The sequence below is a fragment of the Fistularia commersonii genome, chromosome 20 (assembly GCF_037954325.1).
Source record: "Fistularia commersonii isolate RoL2024-O1a breed Wild chromosome 20, RoL_Fcom_v1.0, whole genome shotgun sequence".
Taxonomy (NCBI): Eukaryota; Metazoa; Chordata; class Actinopteri; order Syngnathiformes; family Fistulariidae; genus Fistularia; species Fistularia commersonii.
Window position 1 is genome coordinate 8,681,343 of NC_141303.1, and position 16,557 is coordinate 8,697,899.

At 36.9% G+C, this 16,557-nt stretch overlaps 1 protein-coding gene across 5 annotated transcripts in view; it reads right to left on the reverse strand.

The window, feature by feature from the left end:
* Window positions 1–10,805: 10,805 nt before the first annotated feature.
* Window positions 10,806–16,557, reverse strand: part of utrn (utrophin) — a 176,227-nt gene continuing 170,475 nt past the window's right edge. For 4 of the 5 annotated variants that reach the window (XM_086167542.1, XM_086167540.1, XM_086167541.1 and 1 more), the window contains 4 exons: window positions 14,559–14,634; window positions 14,132–14,215; window positions 12,939–12,964; window positions 10,806–12,134 (listed from right to left, as the gene is read on the reverse strand). In XM_086167542.1, the coding sequence (XP_086023668.1) occupies window positions 12,945–12,964; window positions 14,132–14,215; window positions 14,559–14,634 (180 nt within the window). In that variant the 3' untranslated portion in view covers window positions 10,806–12,134; window positions 12,939–12,944. Of the gene's footprint in view, window positions 12,180–12,762; window positions 12,800–12,938; window positions 12,965–14,131; window positions 14,216–14,558; window positions 14,635–16,557 lie in introns of all 5 variants that reach the window. The other variant, XM_086167538.1, reaches the window with a different exon arrangement.

Below are 16,557 nucleotides of genomic sequence, written 5' to 3' on the forward strand. Positions count from 1 at the left end.
CATAAATTCCCCGAACTGATGGTGTAACTTTGCATGTATACAAACAGGTTCCTACATACACCAAAATGAAGGTAAATGGAAAAATGGAGCACAAACTGGATATTAATAGGAAACAAGTTATATGGAATTCAGTAAAGAGATGGTATGGCATGATTGCAGCAGTTAGTAGTAATGTTGTTGAGAATGACATTGGGTGTCTTGAAATAATTTGGTTCAACATAATTCTCAGTTGTAATATCTAAGACAATTTGTATAAAAATCCTTTTTGTTTTTTACAGTTGTGACAATTTGTTATTGCAATGATGCCTTCATCAAAGAAGTTGCAGACATTTTAGGGATTTGTCATGAATGTATTCAAATTGTATTCTTCTCTCTCACTGTGAACATCACGGACATAACATTTGGCTCCTGGATATAGAATTATAATAGGATAAAAATGTTATTCTCGGTAAGAACTCTGTAAACCTCATAATCCTTGTTTTATGGAGTTAATATATGCTCACGCAGGGACACATTTATTGACTTGTGCTCGGTTGCATTCATTTATTATCTAGAGGAATTATCCTGCAATTAGGGTCATAGGGTCGGGGGAGGCTGTACAGCTGGAACATAGCTGTCATTTGGCTGGTCGGGGTTCACCCTGGACAAGGTTCCAGTCAACCACGGGGCCACATAATAAGAAACACAACAATTCACTCCTTCATTCACACGTCCGGCCAACGTAGGGTCTCCAATCAACCGACTGTGGTAGGAAACTGGAGAACCCAATGCAGACAAGGGGAGGACATACAAACTCCACACAGAAAGAACCTCTGAAAATTTTCCTTCTCAGCAATTTCTTTGCCTTTCAACAACTGTTTGAAAAAACCCATGCCACATTTTAAGGTTAGTCTGATGAGGTCACTGAATATTTATGAAGAGCCAAAAACAAAAATACAAAACTCCTAACTGCATTATTCAAAATGAAATGCCTCCCTCGTCTCTCAAATGTTAGATGCATGTTCCTTTGACAGGTGACAACTCCCCTTCCTCCTTGCTGAATCTGACAGGTTTTTTTTTGAAAGGCTTTGAGGGTTTGCATTTTATATGAAGAACTTGGAATAAAAAGCTGTACCCTATCACTTTTCCTCTCTGAAGAGCAAGTTTCTTCTTGCTCATGACAATGGAAACAACATAGTCAAACAGTGTTAGTGCGGTACAGTAGCTCTGAGAAAAACAAACTACTCACAGGGAGTTCGGAGTCCCATGTCTTTAAGACTTTTTAACTGATATTCATTCTAACTATTTAAGCTGGACTTGACACACTGGCTGCTGATGCCAATGCTGAAAGCTATGTTTTCATTCCTTTATCTATAGTGACCAAGAAACCGACATTTGTTTATGAATTATAATGGTCCTTATTTTACAATGCTTGCCTTGACAGAAAATCCTTCAACATTAACCTCCACTTTGGTATTACAACCAAATGAATCAATGAAGTTTACATCTAATTACAACCTACAAATCCATTTGACCCCAGTCTTTTCAATCAGATTGCTCTTGTTTTAGGGAAAACAAAGGCTATCACAACAAGTTTTCCTCTCAGGAGTGGCTCTGACTCAAGAACTGGAACAGAAATGTCCAACATGCTTTGGAATTTTTGTGGTTTGCCTTCACTGTAAATAATTTTCTTTGAGTTTCCGTCTATATCAGAATAAACAGCTGTAGTTGCATATAGACATGTAAATTAAAATATTTATCAAAAAGCTGCAACTAAAGCTTTCACTGAGAAAAAAAAAGACTGTAACATGTTTCGTTTTCCAATTTCACCGTGTGGTTATAGGTAGAGAATTATTTGACCTGGCAAGTTATTAGCATACCCAAATCAGATAAATTCAAATTGATGATTTGTTCCATCAAAACCAGGCTCCCACCATTCACTACTCCTTCAAATTGCAGCAGAAATCTGTGTTTTTAGAGGTAGCATTGGATATATATCAGAAACAAGCTATGCTGATTGGGAGATAGGTGTGATTCAGACGCTAACAAGCTTCCTGCATCACTTTACAGTCAGAGAAGTCATGTCAGAGTTCAAGTTTTGAATGGTTGACACAAACACTGTCTTGTATTAGACATTTTTTGCTTCCTGTATTCAGCAGCCAGACTGCTCTTTAGATGGACATTAACGTGGGAGTCCAGTGTTATTTACTCCATTATAAAGTGTAACCCCTGTTGTCTCGATGGTCTTGAACTCCAAAACCTTTTAGTCTTGTTTAGATGCCACCACATCTCTGAGAGTTTCAGGGAAGGAAGTTAACCCTTTGCACACAGGAGTGAACTCAAAGGACTTTTTATTTAGGTTCTACACCTGAGAGAAAGGTAGCTTTTTAAATCCCAAACTGGCCCTTTTTAAAACATTTCTTTGAACTTCTTTTTGTTGAATCAGCACAAGATTTATCAAACACTTTGATTCATTTATCTTATTTAATTAGGGGGAATGTATAAACTATACATTAACTATACATTAACTATACATCTGGGTTCCACCCATCCTTTATGTACTGCTTATCCTTCAGTCAGGGTTGTGGGATGCTGGTGCCTATCCCAACTGTCATCAGGGAGGAGGGGAGACCCACCTTCCTGCTGCTCGCCAATCCCAGTGCCACATACAGACACACACAAGAATTCACTCTCTCATTCATGTCTGAGCAATTTAGAGACTCAAATGAACCCAATGCATGTATTTCTATTATGAGAGGAAACCCACTCAGATACTGGGAAAACAAAAAACTCCACACTGAATGGCCCCCGGTCGCAATCGAACTGGGAGCCTTTTTAATGTGAGAACGAAGCACTGTCATGTCACCACTGACATCTTTCCCAAAGTACAATATGGAAGCCATCTTCTTCTACAAAAATTGGGGGTTTCGATTGCTGTTTGCTGCAACATTTTTTTGTTGCTAAAGTTGGTGAAGCGTTAGTGTATACTTGTGAAGAAATTTGACTTGTGAACTTCACCAGAGAATACCAGTCAGAAGATGAACATGATTCTGTTACCTAACCAGTCAAGCATGGAGATTCATTTATCATGAACCATCTTTATGAACATTGATAACATTACGGAAGCCCAAACTTTCAAATTTGCCTATCTTTGGATTTTCTCATGAATAAATTAGCAAAACATCTGTGAGCATATTTACAATGCCAAAATCATAAGCTGTATACGAAACAATGGTCATTATACAAAATGATTTTAAAAATTATAGTACAGCGGAGACAAAATCTTTTTTGTAACTTCAAAAAAAAGTTGATAAAAACCACATGATAAAATTTCAATCTCAGAAATTCATTTTGAAATAAAACTTCAAAGCTGGCAGTAACAGAGCTGCGGGAATGGTGACTAGAAAGGCTCTAGATCCCTTGGATAAAGTCGGTGCTAATTTTACCATTTTTTTTATTTCTTAAGATTCTTGTGGAAATCAAATTAATATTTAACAGTTTGGCCTGTTTAAACCTCTATAAACCTAAGTTGATATTTTGAATTTGAAATCCACAAGTGGGACCAATGAAGATGCAATATATTTAACATTGTCCTAAATCTCTCTTTATCTTATTCATTAATTTGGCATTAAGATGTGATGAAGCAGTGATTATTTGCCACTTAGTCTTTGACATTACATTGTTAATGTGTTTATTGATCCGTCTAGGTTATCAGTAGGATTACACAGAAAGAGGGTTCATCTCTATGTCACTTGGTTGGATTGGGTGTTTGCAAAAGGGGAATCTATTAAGCATTTTGTAGTACATATATATTTGTCTTTTAATTCTCAAAGTAACTATCTCACACATTTACATTATCTGAGAAAAGGAAGCACTTTCTAACTCCCTAATACTTAGCAACGTCAGATGGATTCTTGCACTTCAAGTGTAATTTCATTCATATCTATGGTAACAATAATCTCATGTTCAAGACAAGGGGCAACCTTTTAATTATTCAGTGCTGCTGGAGGTTGTGGCAAAATGTTTTGGTGTATCAACCAGAACCTGTCAGACACAGTGTGATGAATATTTTGCCACTGGCTGATGGAAACTCATGAAAATAGATGGAGTCCAGAAAACACCTGGGAAATATGGACATGTTTAGGGCAAAAAAGGATTTTTGTTGCATGCCATCCATTATGTAAACCAAATTGTTTATGGACAGCATAACGTTGGTAAATATTCACTTTCCTTGTGCACAACAGAACAAAAGCATATTTCTTATTTTCCCCGGAAATGTTTTAGCAATTCCCTACAGGTAGTACAAAATGCCAATCAAATTTAATTACATCATGGCCTTCTGTGAATATAAGTGACCAGATTGGTTAAACCTTACTGTGTGGCATTAGCGCTCTAAACACAGCAACCAGGAATTTCAATAACCTGCCTGAAGCTAATGGGCCATGCTTTAATGAAATTTGGAAAAGCTGGCTGGTTCCCTTAACACGTTCTATCGCATTGCACACAACTGTTTAGGTTGGTTTCTGTTTATTATTCTTCGGCCATTGACGGGTAATCAAGAAAGTTTGTTGCAAGGAGTGCTTTAACTACAGTATATACATTTATTTGCATGCATCCATCAGTCTAGTATGTACATAGTACTTCAATTTATAAATTATGTCTATACACAAACACACACACACACACACACACACGCATCATGTTTTAATCTTCATAAAAAAATATTGTCCTGTATATTGTGTCCATAGCACTTCTTTTTTGCTGTAATTAGTATAAACATGTTGTCCCTCTAAGTCCTGCACTTACTGTTTAATGCGGATTTGGTTCGATGCCAATCTGCATTCGGTTGTTTCTCATGTGTAATGACTTCTTCTTCTTCTTCTTCTCCTTTTGGCTTTTGGCTCCTTTTCCCCTCAGGGGTCGCCACAGCGAATCAACCTTCTCCATCTAACCCTATTATTTGTATCCTCCTCTCTCACACCAACTACCTTCATATCTTCTCTCACTATGTCCATAAATCTTCTCTTTGGTCTCCCTCAAGACCTCCTGCCTGGCAGCTCAAATTCCAGTATCCGTCTACCATTGTATTCACTATCCTTCCTCTGTAGATGACGAAACCATCTCAGTCTGGCCTCTCTGACCTTCTCTCCAAAAGATCTAACATGTGCTGTTCCTCTGATGGACTCCTTCCTGATCCTATCTATCCTGGTCACTCCCAAAGAGAACCTTAACATCTTCATCTCTGACATGTGTAATGACAATAAAGATGAATCTAATTTAATCTAATTTAAATAGGCTGAGCAAGGTTACAACCTTCCCTTTGATTTGCGGATTAGATAAATATAAGGGAGACAGGGGGGTTTATAAAGGTACAACTTTATAAAGGGGGATATAAATAGGGAGGGGTGTTGATACTATAACTCTAAAGAAATGAGCAAGTTGGTGTTAATATATTCTCTTTAAGTGCTCTCATACCAGGAAAAAATTAAATAAAATTTGTAACATTTGTTGACACTTGCAATCTGATTGGAAAAGGTTGCACATTTAGCAGCAAACTTGACTCTTTAAGTTGTGATGGCAAATGAGACAGTACACATCACCGTTCAGTTCCCTTATCACCTGCGTTAAAACTCTCTTTCAAAAGAAACTGTTCTTTTATAATAACAATGTCCTGTTTAAGAACAAATAAAAATATAAGAGTGAATTGTCCTATACTTTACACACACTTGATGACATCGTTCATCTCAATTGTGAGGTACATAGATATGTTGATATCATGTGTATGTGGATGATGATACACATTCAATTAAGAAATAACTATAATCACTGATTTTCTTCAAATACTGAAATTATTGTGCAGTGCTGTTAGTTAATGCATAACAGTGCCTACAATATCTCTCTCTCTCTCTCCCCCCTTCTCCACATATATATATATATATATATATATATATATATATAAGGAAGTTGGAAATGCCCAAGTTCTTTTGCAGAACTTTGAAAATGAAAACTTTTGGCTGATGCCTTGCTTGAGGAAGGTCTTGTTCTATTTAGCTACTTAAAATAAAGTATTGACGAGAGAGCTAGTTTGGTACTTAAAATAATTCAACTTGGACATTCAGCACTTTGTTGAGGTCTGACTTGTTCTGAGGACAAATAAAATTCAGCAGATAAGTACTGCAAGGGAACTGTAAAGGGTGAGATTAATTATTGTACAAGTCTGACTGGGGTTTATGTGAGCTGGAACATTCTCATAGTGGACCACTGTGTCAGCATAACAATAATTCAGCTGCCAATATAATAGCAAGATGAAACCAACCATTCTTTAGATTTGCAATCATTATCTAGGTTATTGGCCCTGTGCTCATCCCTTGCTCTCTTTTCTCCTTCTCTTTGGGATTCAGACTGGATACTATATCCTGAACAGGTCCTGCTGTAATCTGCCCTCCACCTCCTCAACATCTGCTCACTATTCAATTCCTGAGCCAGAGGCTGCCTCCCGCCAACACACCCACACCACCAGCAATGGCTCTGTCCCTGCCTGCCAAACTTGATCAAAGGGGGCAGCTGTCCAATGGCTCTGCAAGCCAACTAGCATCGCTGTATGAACGAGTAATGGGTGTGGGAAAGGAAGAAATAAACTGCACCGTCCTGCACCATCAGCACCATTGTGACATGGAGAAAGAAAGGCTGCTGGGTCACGAGGTAGTGCAGCCAATGCCTGCAGGAACTGCTTTCTGTTTTCACCCTCGACAAAGAGAATTACTAGATCAGATGGTGATCAGAGGAGTGCAGGGACACGAGCACAAGGAAATTAGAAAAGCTTAGATACTGTTGTACTTGTCTCTGTAAGAGGTTGATACAGGACAAAGTGGGGCTGTAGTAGTAGTAATGCGCTTTTAATTCTGCATGGACGGCAGATCATATACTGGTGTATATACTTGATGATGAACCTTGATATAAGCGAGATAATAAAAGTTCCAAAAAATGAGTAAACTTTATGTAATACTAAAAACTAAGCATAGTGATGCACACATTAGATATGTCTCCAAACTGAATAATTCAGAAGTGGCATACAATTCACAAAACCAATGTGTAATCAAGTCACACGGGCTGGGATGGTAGCCAGTATACTCAACATCCAACAACACACATACAGGATTTGTAAAGTCTACAGAGATCCGTACGGATCAGACAATTCCCATTTGCAATCACTGCCTACAGTTTGGATTTAGTGCAACTAGTAATGTGTCTGTGTGAGTTTTCAGTCATCCAGGTCATGGCACTCACATAATCTTGTTGTGGCAAATTGATTTGTTTTGTTTAGACATTTTGCCTCTCATCCAAGACCCTCCTGGCCATGACAACATTACATAACACATGCCAAATGGTAATACTTCCAACTTTAAACAAATGTGAAATGGAAATAGTCTCTTTCTTTTGGGAACTTTTCATGTATACTGATATATTTAGAAGGCCTGCATTCATTTTTCTCCGTGGCCTTCATTGTCATCCTCCCTGCATGTGATGTTCTGTAATTGCAAATTTGATATTTGTGACATACCAAGAAAGGAAGATTCAAATAACTTGTATTATTTCATTATTATTATTAAATAATTTAAGTAAGTTTTTAAGCAGAAATGGAAAAGGATAATATTATTTCACTCATGTCAGAGTTTTAAGACCATTTCCATGTATTTTTTTTCCCATGGCTCTCATTTAGCAACAGACAATGATGACTAAAGTGTGCCTTATAGCAGAGTGGCTTTATAATAGGGTATAAAATGAGCTAATAGAAGACAGGAGGGAGACAGACCCTTGTTACATTCAGTTTTGCAGCTGTATGCATTGTTCTATGCTGCTAGTTGCCACTTCTGCACATGTTCATACTAATCACATTTTTTTCTGATATTTATATCTTGGTGATTGCACATTAGTAACAACCTTCAGAGCACTATCCAATTTGTGCTGTGTGTGAATTGAAATTTCCCCACTGTGGAATCATTACAGCAATATTCTATTTTATTATACATACAGCACAACATCAGCGAAATTTGACCATTGCCTGCAACTCAGCATTGGCTGAGCCATGAGCATAATGAAGCCACTCAGCCGCACCTGGGAAGCAGTAAGGGGCTCGGTGTCTTGCTCTACAACACTTCGATAGGCTAGGAGCAGCGAGGGAATCGAACCAGAAACATTATGTTGAAAAATGATGGACACTCTATGTATTCATTTTCATTTAGAATTCAAGGCCTTTTATATTTACAAAAATCTCTCTGTGAAATGAAATATTGAAATATTATCATTTAACCATAATTGATGTCCATTTATTCAGGGAACTAAAGTACTAGACAGTTTGTTATGGTTCACAGAGGTTCAGTGAAGTATTCTTCTTAACCATCATACATGTATTAAAGAAACTTGGATGAACTTGTAACTTACTGTAAAAACTGTTTCGTATAATATTTTGTTAAGAGTAGAATGTACCTGAAAAGTTGCAGACATTAAAAAGCTGTGCAAATCAGTGTAAGTTTCAAAAAATTAAAATCATTTATTTAAATATATATCCATTTAAAGTTGTTTGTTTGCAAACTAATGCAAACACATCCTTTAAATTTTACATGTTAAATACAAGCAAGGCATCCCTTTTTCTGTTTACATGTATAAAAAAGTCAATTTTTCATTAGGCATTTCATTTATACTGGAGATGTTTACACATGTTGGTGTGAAAATTGTGTAAAAAGGTAGACCTGCATTATGCGGGAGCTGCTCACTTTTTTTTATGAATTTGTTTCCATAACAGCACTATTGAGATTCACCAATGTCCCTAATGGGAGGACCACCAAATTATACAAACGCTATTACCATGCTATAATCAAGGCATCCTCTAAATGAGTCATGATTTTATTGTGCTGCAGTATGTTTATCTTTGTTAATTCAAACAGGCAGAGTGAACATTACGGAATTTTCAATACTCTAACGTGCTGGACCCCATGGATGCATTTGATGAGGATTAAGAAGTTTAGAGAGATTGCTGATAAGGTCTCGAATCAGCTCATTATATTGTTGTGGTGATTAAAAACAAAGCCACCCTCCCATGTAACACACTGTAACACAATACTATGATCCCGTAAGAAATAAGTACCACACCTCCCATGTGTAGCCAACTTTGGTACTTAAAAACTTCCATGTCTTAACAAACAAGCAGCTTCCTGCAGTGCACACAGGAGTGGTACACTAATTGATGCTCCTTGGGGAGCAAAGCAGATGTAAGAGTACACTATCTAAGACGATTCAGAATATGTTCAGTAGGTCCACATCCAGTCGGGGTGCACTATAACTTTGTTGTTGCTTCTGCATAACTGAAACGTTTTACATGGCAGCTGGACTGTGGTTGAGAAACAGAGCAGTAAGGAGAAAACCTGGTCAAAGTGGAAAAAAAAAATGTTGATTTGCCCATGATATAATTATCCTAAAAACAGATGGAAAGATATTACAACAACCAAATGTGAGAAGCAAAGAGAATATCAAAAACAATACTGTAATGTGATACTGTAAAAGATACTGTAATGATGGAAGGAACAATTTTTTGTGAAAACCACTTGGAGCATGGTACATTCTAATTATTGCAAGGTTAAGAGTACGATTTCTTGGAATGATTTATCCTGACAGTTTGCTCAGTTCCACAATTTTTTGGAAATGAAATGTCTAATGTTAAAATTTAATTGGTAGGCATAATCAGGTCATCCCAAGGTGAAGAATTTCAAATGAAAAGTCACATTAAGGTTTCTTTATAGTCACTCTCAAGCAATTTTGGGTTTGAATCTCAATTGTAGTCACATCGCTGGCACAGTGGCAAGCAGAATGGAGAATAAAAAGATTAATCTGTAATACAATAAATATATATATATGTATATATATATATACACACACACATACATATACACACCATAACTGACACACTCATGACAATTAAACATTTTTACCTGTTAAGTTTAGCAGGCACATCTTACATGACATGTAGATGAAAACGTTACAAACCACTTTGGGCCTTCTTGCTTCTCTAATGGATATAAAATGATTCACTAATTTTAAGTAAGAAATTATGTGATTATGCGCATTTCAGCTGATGTTTGATTTAAAGCCCTTAAAAATCCAGTTTTCAGTAAATACATTACAATTATAATGAAAGAACCTTTGACGATGAATCTTATAAACACCTTTTTGTTGTTTCTAAACACATTTGATAAACAACAAATCCTCAACTTTTGACTGGCTGAAACAGAGGAGCCCCAATGATCCCTCAGTCCTTTAACCAATTCAGAGAAACAAACTGAATCCTATAATCGTTTTTTTGAGAGTTGTTTTTGAATTCTCAAAATGTAATGATACTGAAGCACATAACATGGAGAAAAGATTGTAATGACAAAAGGGGAAAGATAAAAGGAAGAAAAAAAAACAAAAAAACGCTGTCCATGTGTTCTTAAATGTCTATAAAAGAAAAGGCACAAGAAAAGTTGCAATAAATGTTTACAACCAAACTTCTGTTTTTTTCTGTTTTAAAAACTCTTTAACACTGAAAGGAGTACATTTCACCCAAAGGGAAACAACTGGTATTTTCTATTTTGCACTTAAAATGCAAGATATATTATTCTTTTGCTCTTTGTTTGTTTGTTTTGCTTTCTTGTAAGCTCCCCATCTTTAATTTCTAACTGTCCTCATGGCTGCAGTGAGTTCAGTTCCTGCTTGCCCTGTACTTTTCTGTATTATTCAGTAACAGTCACATTATCGAACCAAAAAAAAAAGCAGAAATGGCTGGGAATTGTAGTTGTTATAAAAACTTTATTTAGAATAAAACATTATAGCATTAATACACATTGTGTGGTCAATCTATTCATACCTCAGGAGAAACGACACAGTTCTGCCACAGCATGTTTCATCATGATTGTAACCAGTAAAATAATCACCGACATGATCATTCACCTACAGTCAGAGGTTATAGTAGTGTTGTTCGGTCTCACAAGTTTTACAGGATAGCATATAGCACAATAACACAACGCAGTGAGGGACCAGTGCTAGAAAGGCCAGTGGGAGAACCAACAACAGATAAGGTAATATTCATCACTACGGCGGCTCTCTTCAGCAGGCCATAGACCCATTGTGGTACAGTAATAAGTGACTTTTCTTACTTGGTATCTCCTTGTTGCAGTGTACACCAATACAGTAAGCAAAAGCTTTGAATGCTAAACCCGGCTGTTCATGTTCTGTAAATGATCACAACTGTTTTACACAAGTTTACAATCCACAAAATTAAACTGTGTCTATGAATCTGAGGTAGCAAGGCAATCATGGCTTTCCTCTGATTTCTGAACATATCATTAAAAAACTATTCTACATTATGAGTGTGGGCCTTGTACAAACCCAATTTCTGAACAAGTGTAGATTAAAATCTAGATTTTCCAAAATGTCTCTCTTTGTACACAATACCACTTTTTAGTCTTTAACTCTTACCTCTGTCTTCCACAGTGGAATGACAAACTGTATAGGCACAGAAGGGGTCAAGTTAACATTAATGATTCGCAGTTGACATTACGTCTGACAGCACATCAATGCTTTAAAGGGGAACTTGACATCAAGCATGCTACAACATAGATCTTCAGAACAACGGGTGTGCTGACAGGAGACAGTCTACATCTTTAAAATGGTACTTTCAGCAACTAAATGTTATTTAGAACCTGTACACGCTCCCACAGTCTGAATGGCGAATTCCACGACCAAGTGTTAGAATCTGGGGGCCTCAGGGTATAAAGCAATGGAACGAGGAAAGAAATGTAAAAGTTTGATTCCAAATGATGAAAGTAACAAACAAGAACAAAACAAAAATCCCAAAGCACCTGTGAAAATACAACAAAAATCATTTTCACAATACAATGCCCCATGTCCATATACCCACCTGTAGTTCTAAACATATCACTGACGAGTGTTAAACCAAGATCAGGTACAATCCACAGTTCATAAAATGTACACTTTGCATAGTACAAGACAAGGTGGCAAAATTTGTTAAGTTGTCTGGTCCTGTGCATCTTTGGGATTTAGGGTTTTGGGCAGATTTTTTGGGAATGGTCATATCTTTTCAATTGCTGTCCTCACATCACCTGCAAACAGAAGCATCAGGAAATCATCACCATGTATCAGAAGCCCTGCAAAGTCCAATTAAAACAACAACAAAAAAAATAAAAAAATCAACAATTACTCCAACATAACAAAACATAAAATAATAGAAGGGGAGTAGGCACCCCATGCAGACCTATCACTGAGGAAAAACAATAAGGATGTAAATGTAAGAGTAAATAATCATGAAGTCCGATCTGTAGTAATTTTCTGCAATTCAGAAACACACAAACAGAGGCATTGGACATGAGTTCACTCATAGATACTGAACAAAAGAATCTCACTGCCAATTGGAAGAAATGGATCATTTTACACAGAGCAAGGAGTTGCCATAAGTCTGCATTTCACAGAAATTTCATTGCATTTAAAGCTGGCAACTATCTGAAATATTTCCTGTAGCCAACGCTCTGCTCCACATAAGTGAGCAGCTTTCAAAACACCTCTTTCCTAAAAGCCAGCCTGGCCTCTAACTGGGAAATAAGAGGCGATACAAATAGCACTCCCCAGATATCTATTAGTCTTCTATCTTTAGGGCCAAAAAATTTGTGAGTTCTCATGCAGGAACATGGGGGGAACATGGATTTGGCTGCTGTTGTGAAATCTCAAAATTACCTCAAAATTTTTCTTTGCTTGTCAGCTTAACCAATTACTAGACCACAAAAACACACAGAGTACAACAATGAGAAAAGAATACTCATGGCACACGTGTGTGTGTGTGTGTGTGTGTGTGTGTGTGTGTGTGTGTGTGTGTGTGTGTGTGTCTAAAAGCGAGGAGGATGTTATCTTACCTATTGTCATGGGGAAAGGCTTGAGGCTGTGGGAGACAAAACAAACATTCAATATAGTCCGTTTTATAAGTCCACATTATTAGCCTCTAGTTCCCTTCCATGTATTCATGCACATATTCTTCTCAGTTAAGCTTTTGTGCTGCAGAGCTGAGCATGGCTAATAGTGCAGGAGTGTCTGCCAGATGAGAATGTATTTTAAACTAAAACCCTGTCTGGATAAATACAATCAGTGAATCCTTATTGTGGACAGACATCTTGATATTGATGAAGATATTTGTTCACCATTTAAAATTAGCCCCCGTACCAATGTGGTTATCTTAGAAGAGATCATCCATCCAGGTTTTCCATGATTTTTTATTAGATAAATGCAATTATTAGTTTATGCACAGTTTATGCAACTCAGGAGAAGGAGTCTCAATGTCTTCTCTGTACCATCCGCTAAAATGAGACTTAACTATCACAAATTCTGATGGAAATATGAGACAGACAGGATAGAGATAAAGCCGGTGAGTGCAAGTTGATGAAAGAGGAAGTTAACGACAAAAGAATTAACCAAATCAATGAGAGTAAGGCAGAGACACATATCCAGCTGAAACTAGATTTGGGGGATTGTGATAAAATTAATTTCTACCCTCCTCAATTATCACTGCTGCCACCTCCTAAAGTGTTTTGCGTTGAGCCTTAATAAATACAGAATTATGTATAAACAACACAGAGTATTAATTTAATTAACGAGAAAGAACATCGGAAAAACAACTAAGGCTTCCAAGCAGAGGGGATTTTAAAGCAGCTTCCACAAGACAGTTTGATATAAAAGTATATTGGGCTATGAATCAAAATGTCTGTCTCCAGTTCACAGATCAGTAAATTCCTATTTTGAAAAGAAAAGGTCAAAATAGCACAAACATTCACATACATTTTGTGACCGTTAAGATTATTATTGATTGTCCTACATAAAAAACCTGAAATATAATTTGCAAGATGAAATGACAATAGATCACAACCACAATTTTGGACATTTCCAGTTGACACATCTTCATAATACATCAGTGGATGCTAAGTGTGAGGTTAAATATGCAGAACCGACGCATGCAGCTTTTGTGTTTGGCAGCGACCTTGTGGCCAAAGACAAATCATCCTTTGGAGGTGGGGAACACATGGTGGGAGAGAAAAGGAGGAGTGGGGAAACTCACGACTGCATGCAGGGAAGGAGTTGTTAATCTGCTCCATTACATCTGCCAGGTCAGAGCTGCTGTTGTGAGAGTCCAACAGCTCATCTGAACACGTGTAGAGACACAAGCAGAGTCACAACACTTATTTTTTTAGCCAATTTACATTGTTTTTTTTTTCTGCTGTTTAGCTGCATTTCTTCAGTAAATTATGTCAAATGCTAGTCAGATCTAAATGAGGAATATGTATATATATTTTTCTACTTCAATGGTACTCAAACTACTTTCATTTGCTGTCCCGTTCACATTCACATCAACGGGTCAAACCGGTTTTCTGTAAAAGTTAGTCTGCACCACAATGATTCCAAATCATAGAGAGATTAGCATATAAAAAGAATGATATTAGAATTGGGGATGTCGAAAAAGGTCTTTCGAAGCACAAGCATCTTACCTGAGTTGTCAGTCGGTGGACTTCGCTCTTGCACAGAAGGCGAGGAGACTCCATTTACCCTTAAGTCTACCTCCGGCTAAAAAAAGAAGAGAAAAACTAAACTATGTTTTGTAATACAACAACCTTAATGACAATATGTGTCTGCAAAATCTTAAACCAGTCCACAATGAGGCTAAGATAAGTAATATGAAGTCAACCAAAACAAATGCTGGAGAAACCGTGTATACTTATCACCTTGAGAGATCTAGAAATAACACATGAAAACCAATCATGGTTATTATCTTGCAATGGATGAACAAATCAAGTTTTAAAGTAGGTTCAAAAAGTAGGCTTTATGATATTGTATTGTATATTATATATGTGTATACATACATGTATATTGTATGTGTCTGAAAACATTAGCATAAATAAGTAAAATTTTACATGTGGTATGTCCCCTATAATTGATTGATTTATCTATTTTGTTTAATTTTAACACATTCCTCCGTGGATTCATACAATCTTTTCCATCGGAATTATTCGCTTTCAGATTTTGTTCGCTAAGCATTTCAAGTTGATTGAACAACCTCCTTGCATCATCTATTTAACCAAACAGGAAACTGACTGTGCATCATGATGTTCGGTACTGAAAAGTTATTAGCTCATACATATGATTATATATTCATATATAACTATATATGTATATTGTTTTTATTAATTCCAGTTCCTTCAAAGAACATGATCAAACAGCATGTGACTCAATTGATGAAATATTAGTAAACTAATTGAAGTAGAGTGGAAAGTAAACTATCTTGACAGGGCAAGTTCGGTTTCTCAAGTAGCACAAGAAGCAAACAGTTGCAGACACTGAAATTTTCACAGAGGTCCCACTAGCTTTCAGGTGCATGAAACTAAATCAGTGTCTCCCTTCCCTCCCTCGTAACTTCTTCATCTCCTGGTTCCCCCAGGTGCAAACATGTTGAATGTCCCTACAGAACAGACAAGCACTTGAGGCTCGTCTTGGAATAGTTAAGGTCAGAGATCTGGTTAGCCTTTAGGGCTGCGGATTTAGTACGTGCCATCAAGCTGGCTGACTTTATTGTGCTGCAAGCTGCCGTGACTTGGCAGTAAAGCTGGAAATGAAAGAAATACATGTTGATGTATTGTTAGGATTCTGGGGACAAAAATGTCAGATAACAGAAGTTTAATGTGTGAAGGTTTATGTGCACTCACATAGGTGTGTGTGTGTGTGTCTAAAATTTTGCTTCTATCTGTGTGATTTAGCATCAGAATCAATTTAATTCAAGAGCATAATAAACAAACAGGATACTTAAGCATTGAACAAAACAACTACACAAAGACAATGCGCTCTAGTTTACAGCTATAGCACATCAATAAAAACTGTACTGTCTGCTCAGTCTTACTTTGCATGTGTTGACGCTTTATTCCAGATTTCAAAGTCATTTTCGGCACTTCATTTAAGTATTGACTAAAAGTAATAAGTTCGATCTCACCTCGGACACAAGCCATACCCTCTGTGTTTCTGTTTTTTCAATCAATCTGTCCCTTTGAAGACAAATACCAGAAGCAGTGATAAACGAAATTTAAAGGCCAGATTCACAAGACCGCAGCATCTGTGTGATGCTTTCATAACGATACGGAACGAAATCCCAGACCAACGTTTCCTGCATCTTTTAAATTGCTTCTTAGAATAGAGGCAGGGCCATTTGAAATTAAACATAACTTTAATGAACTGGAAAGCACATATAAATATTGAAATTGCTATATTAACTCTCAAAACTGCAAAAAGATGGATAAAATAGAAGATATGTGTCGGAATGTTAACATTCATCCATTATAAACCTGCTGAATCATGGTAGCTGCTATCCATAGGCCATATTTATTGTGACTTATAACTGTGCTTCCACCTTCATAGCAACCGTGGAGCCAATACCTGGCCTTGTATTCGCTCAGTGTGATTTGTTGGAATTGCTATTTGTTTGGCTTTAGGGTTGTGCAT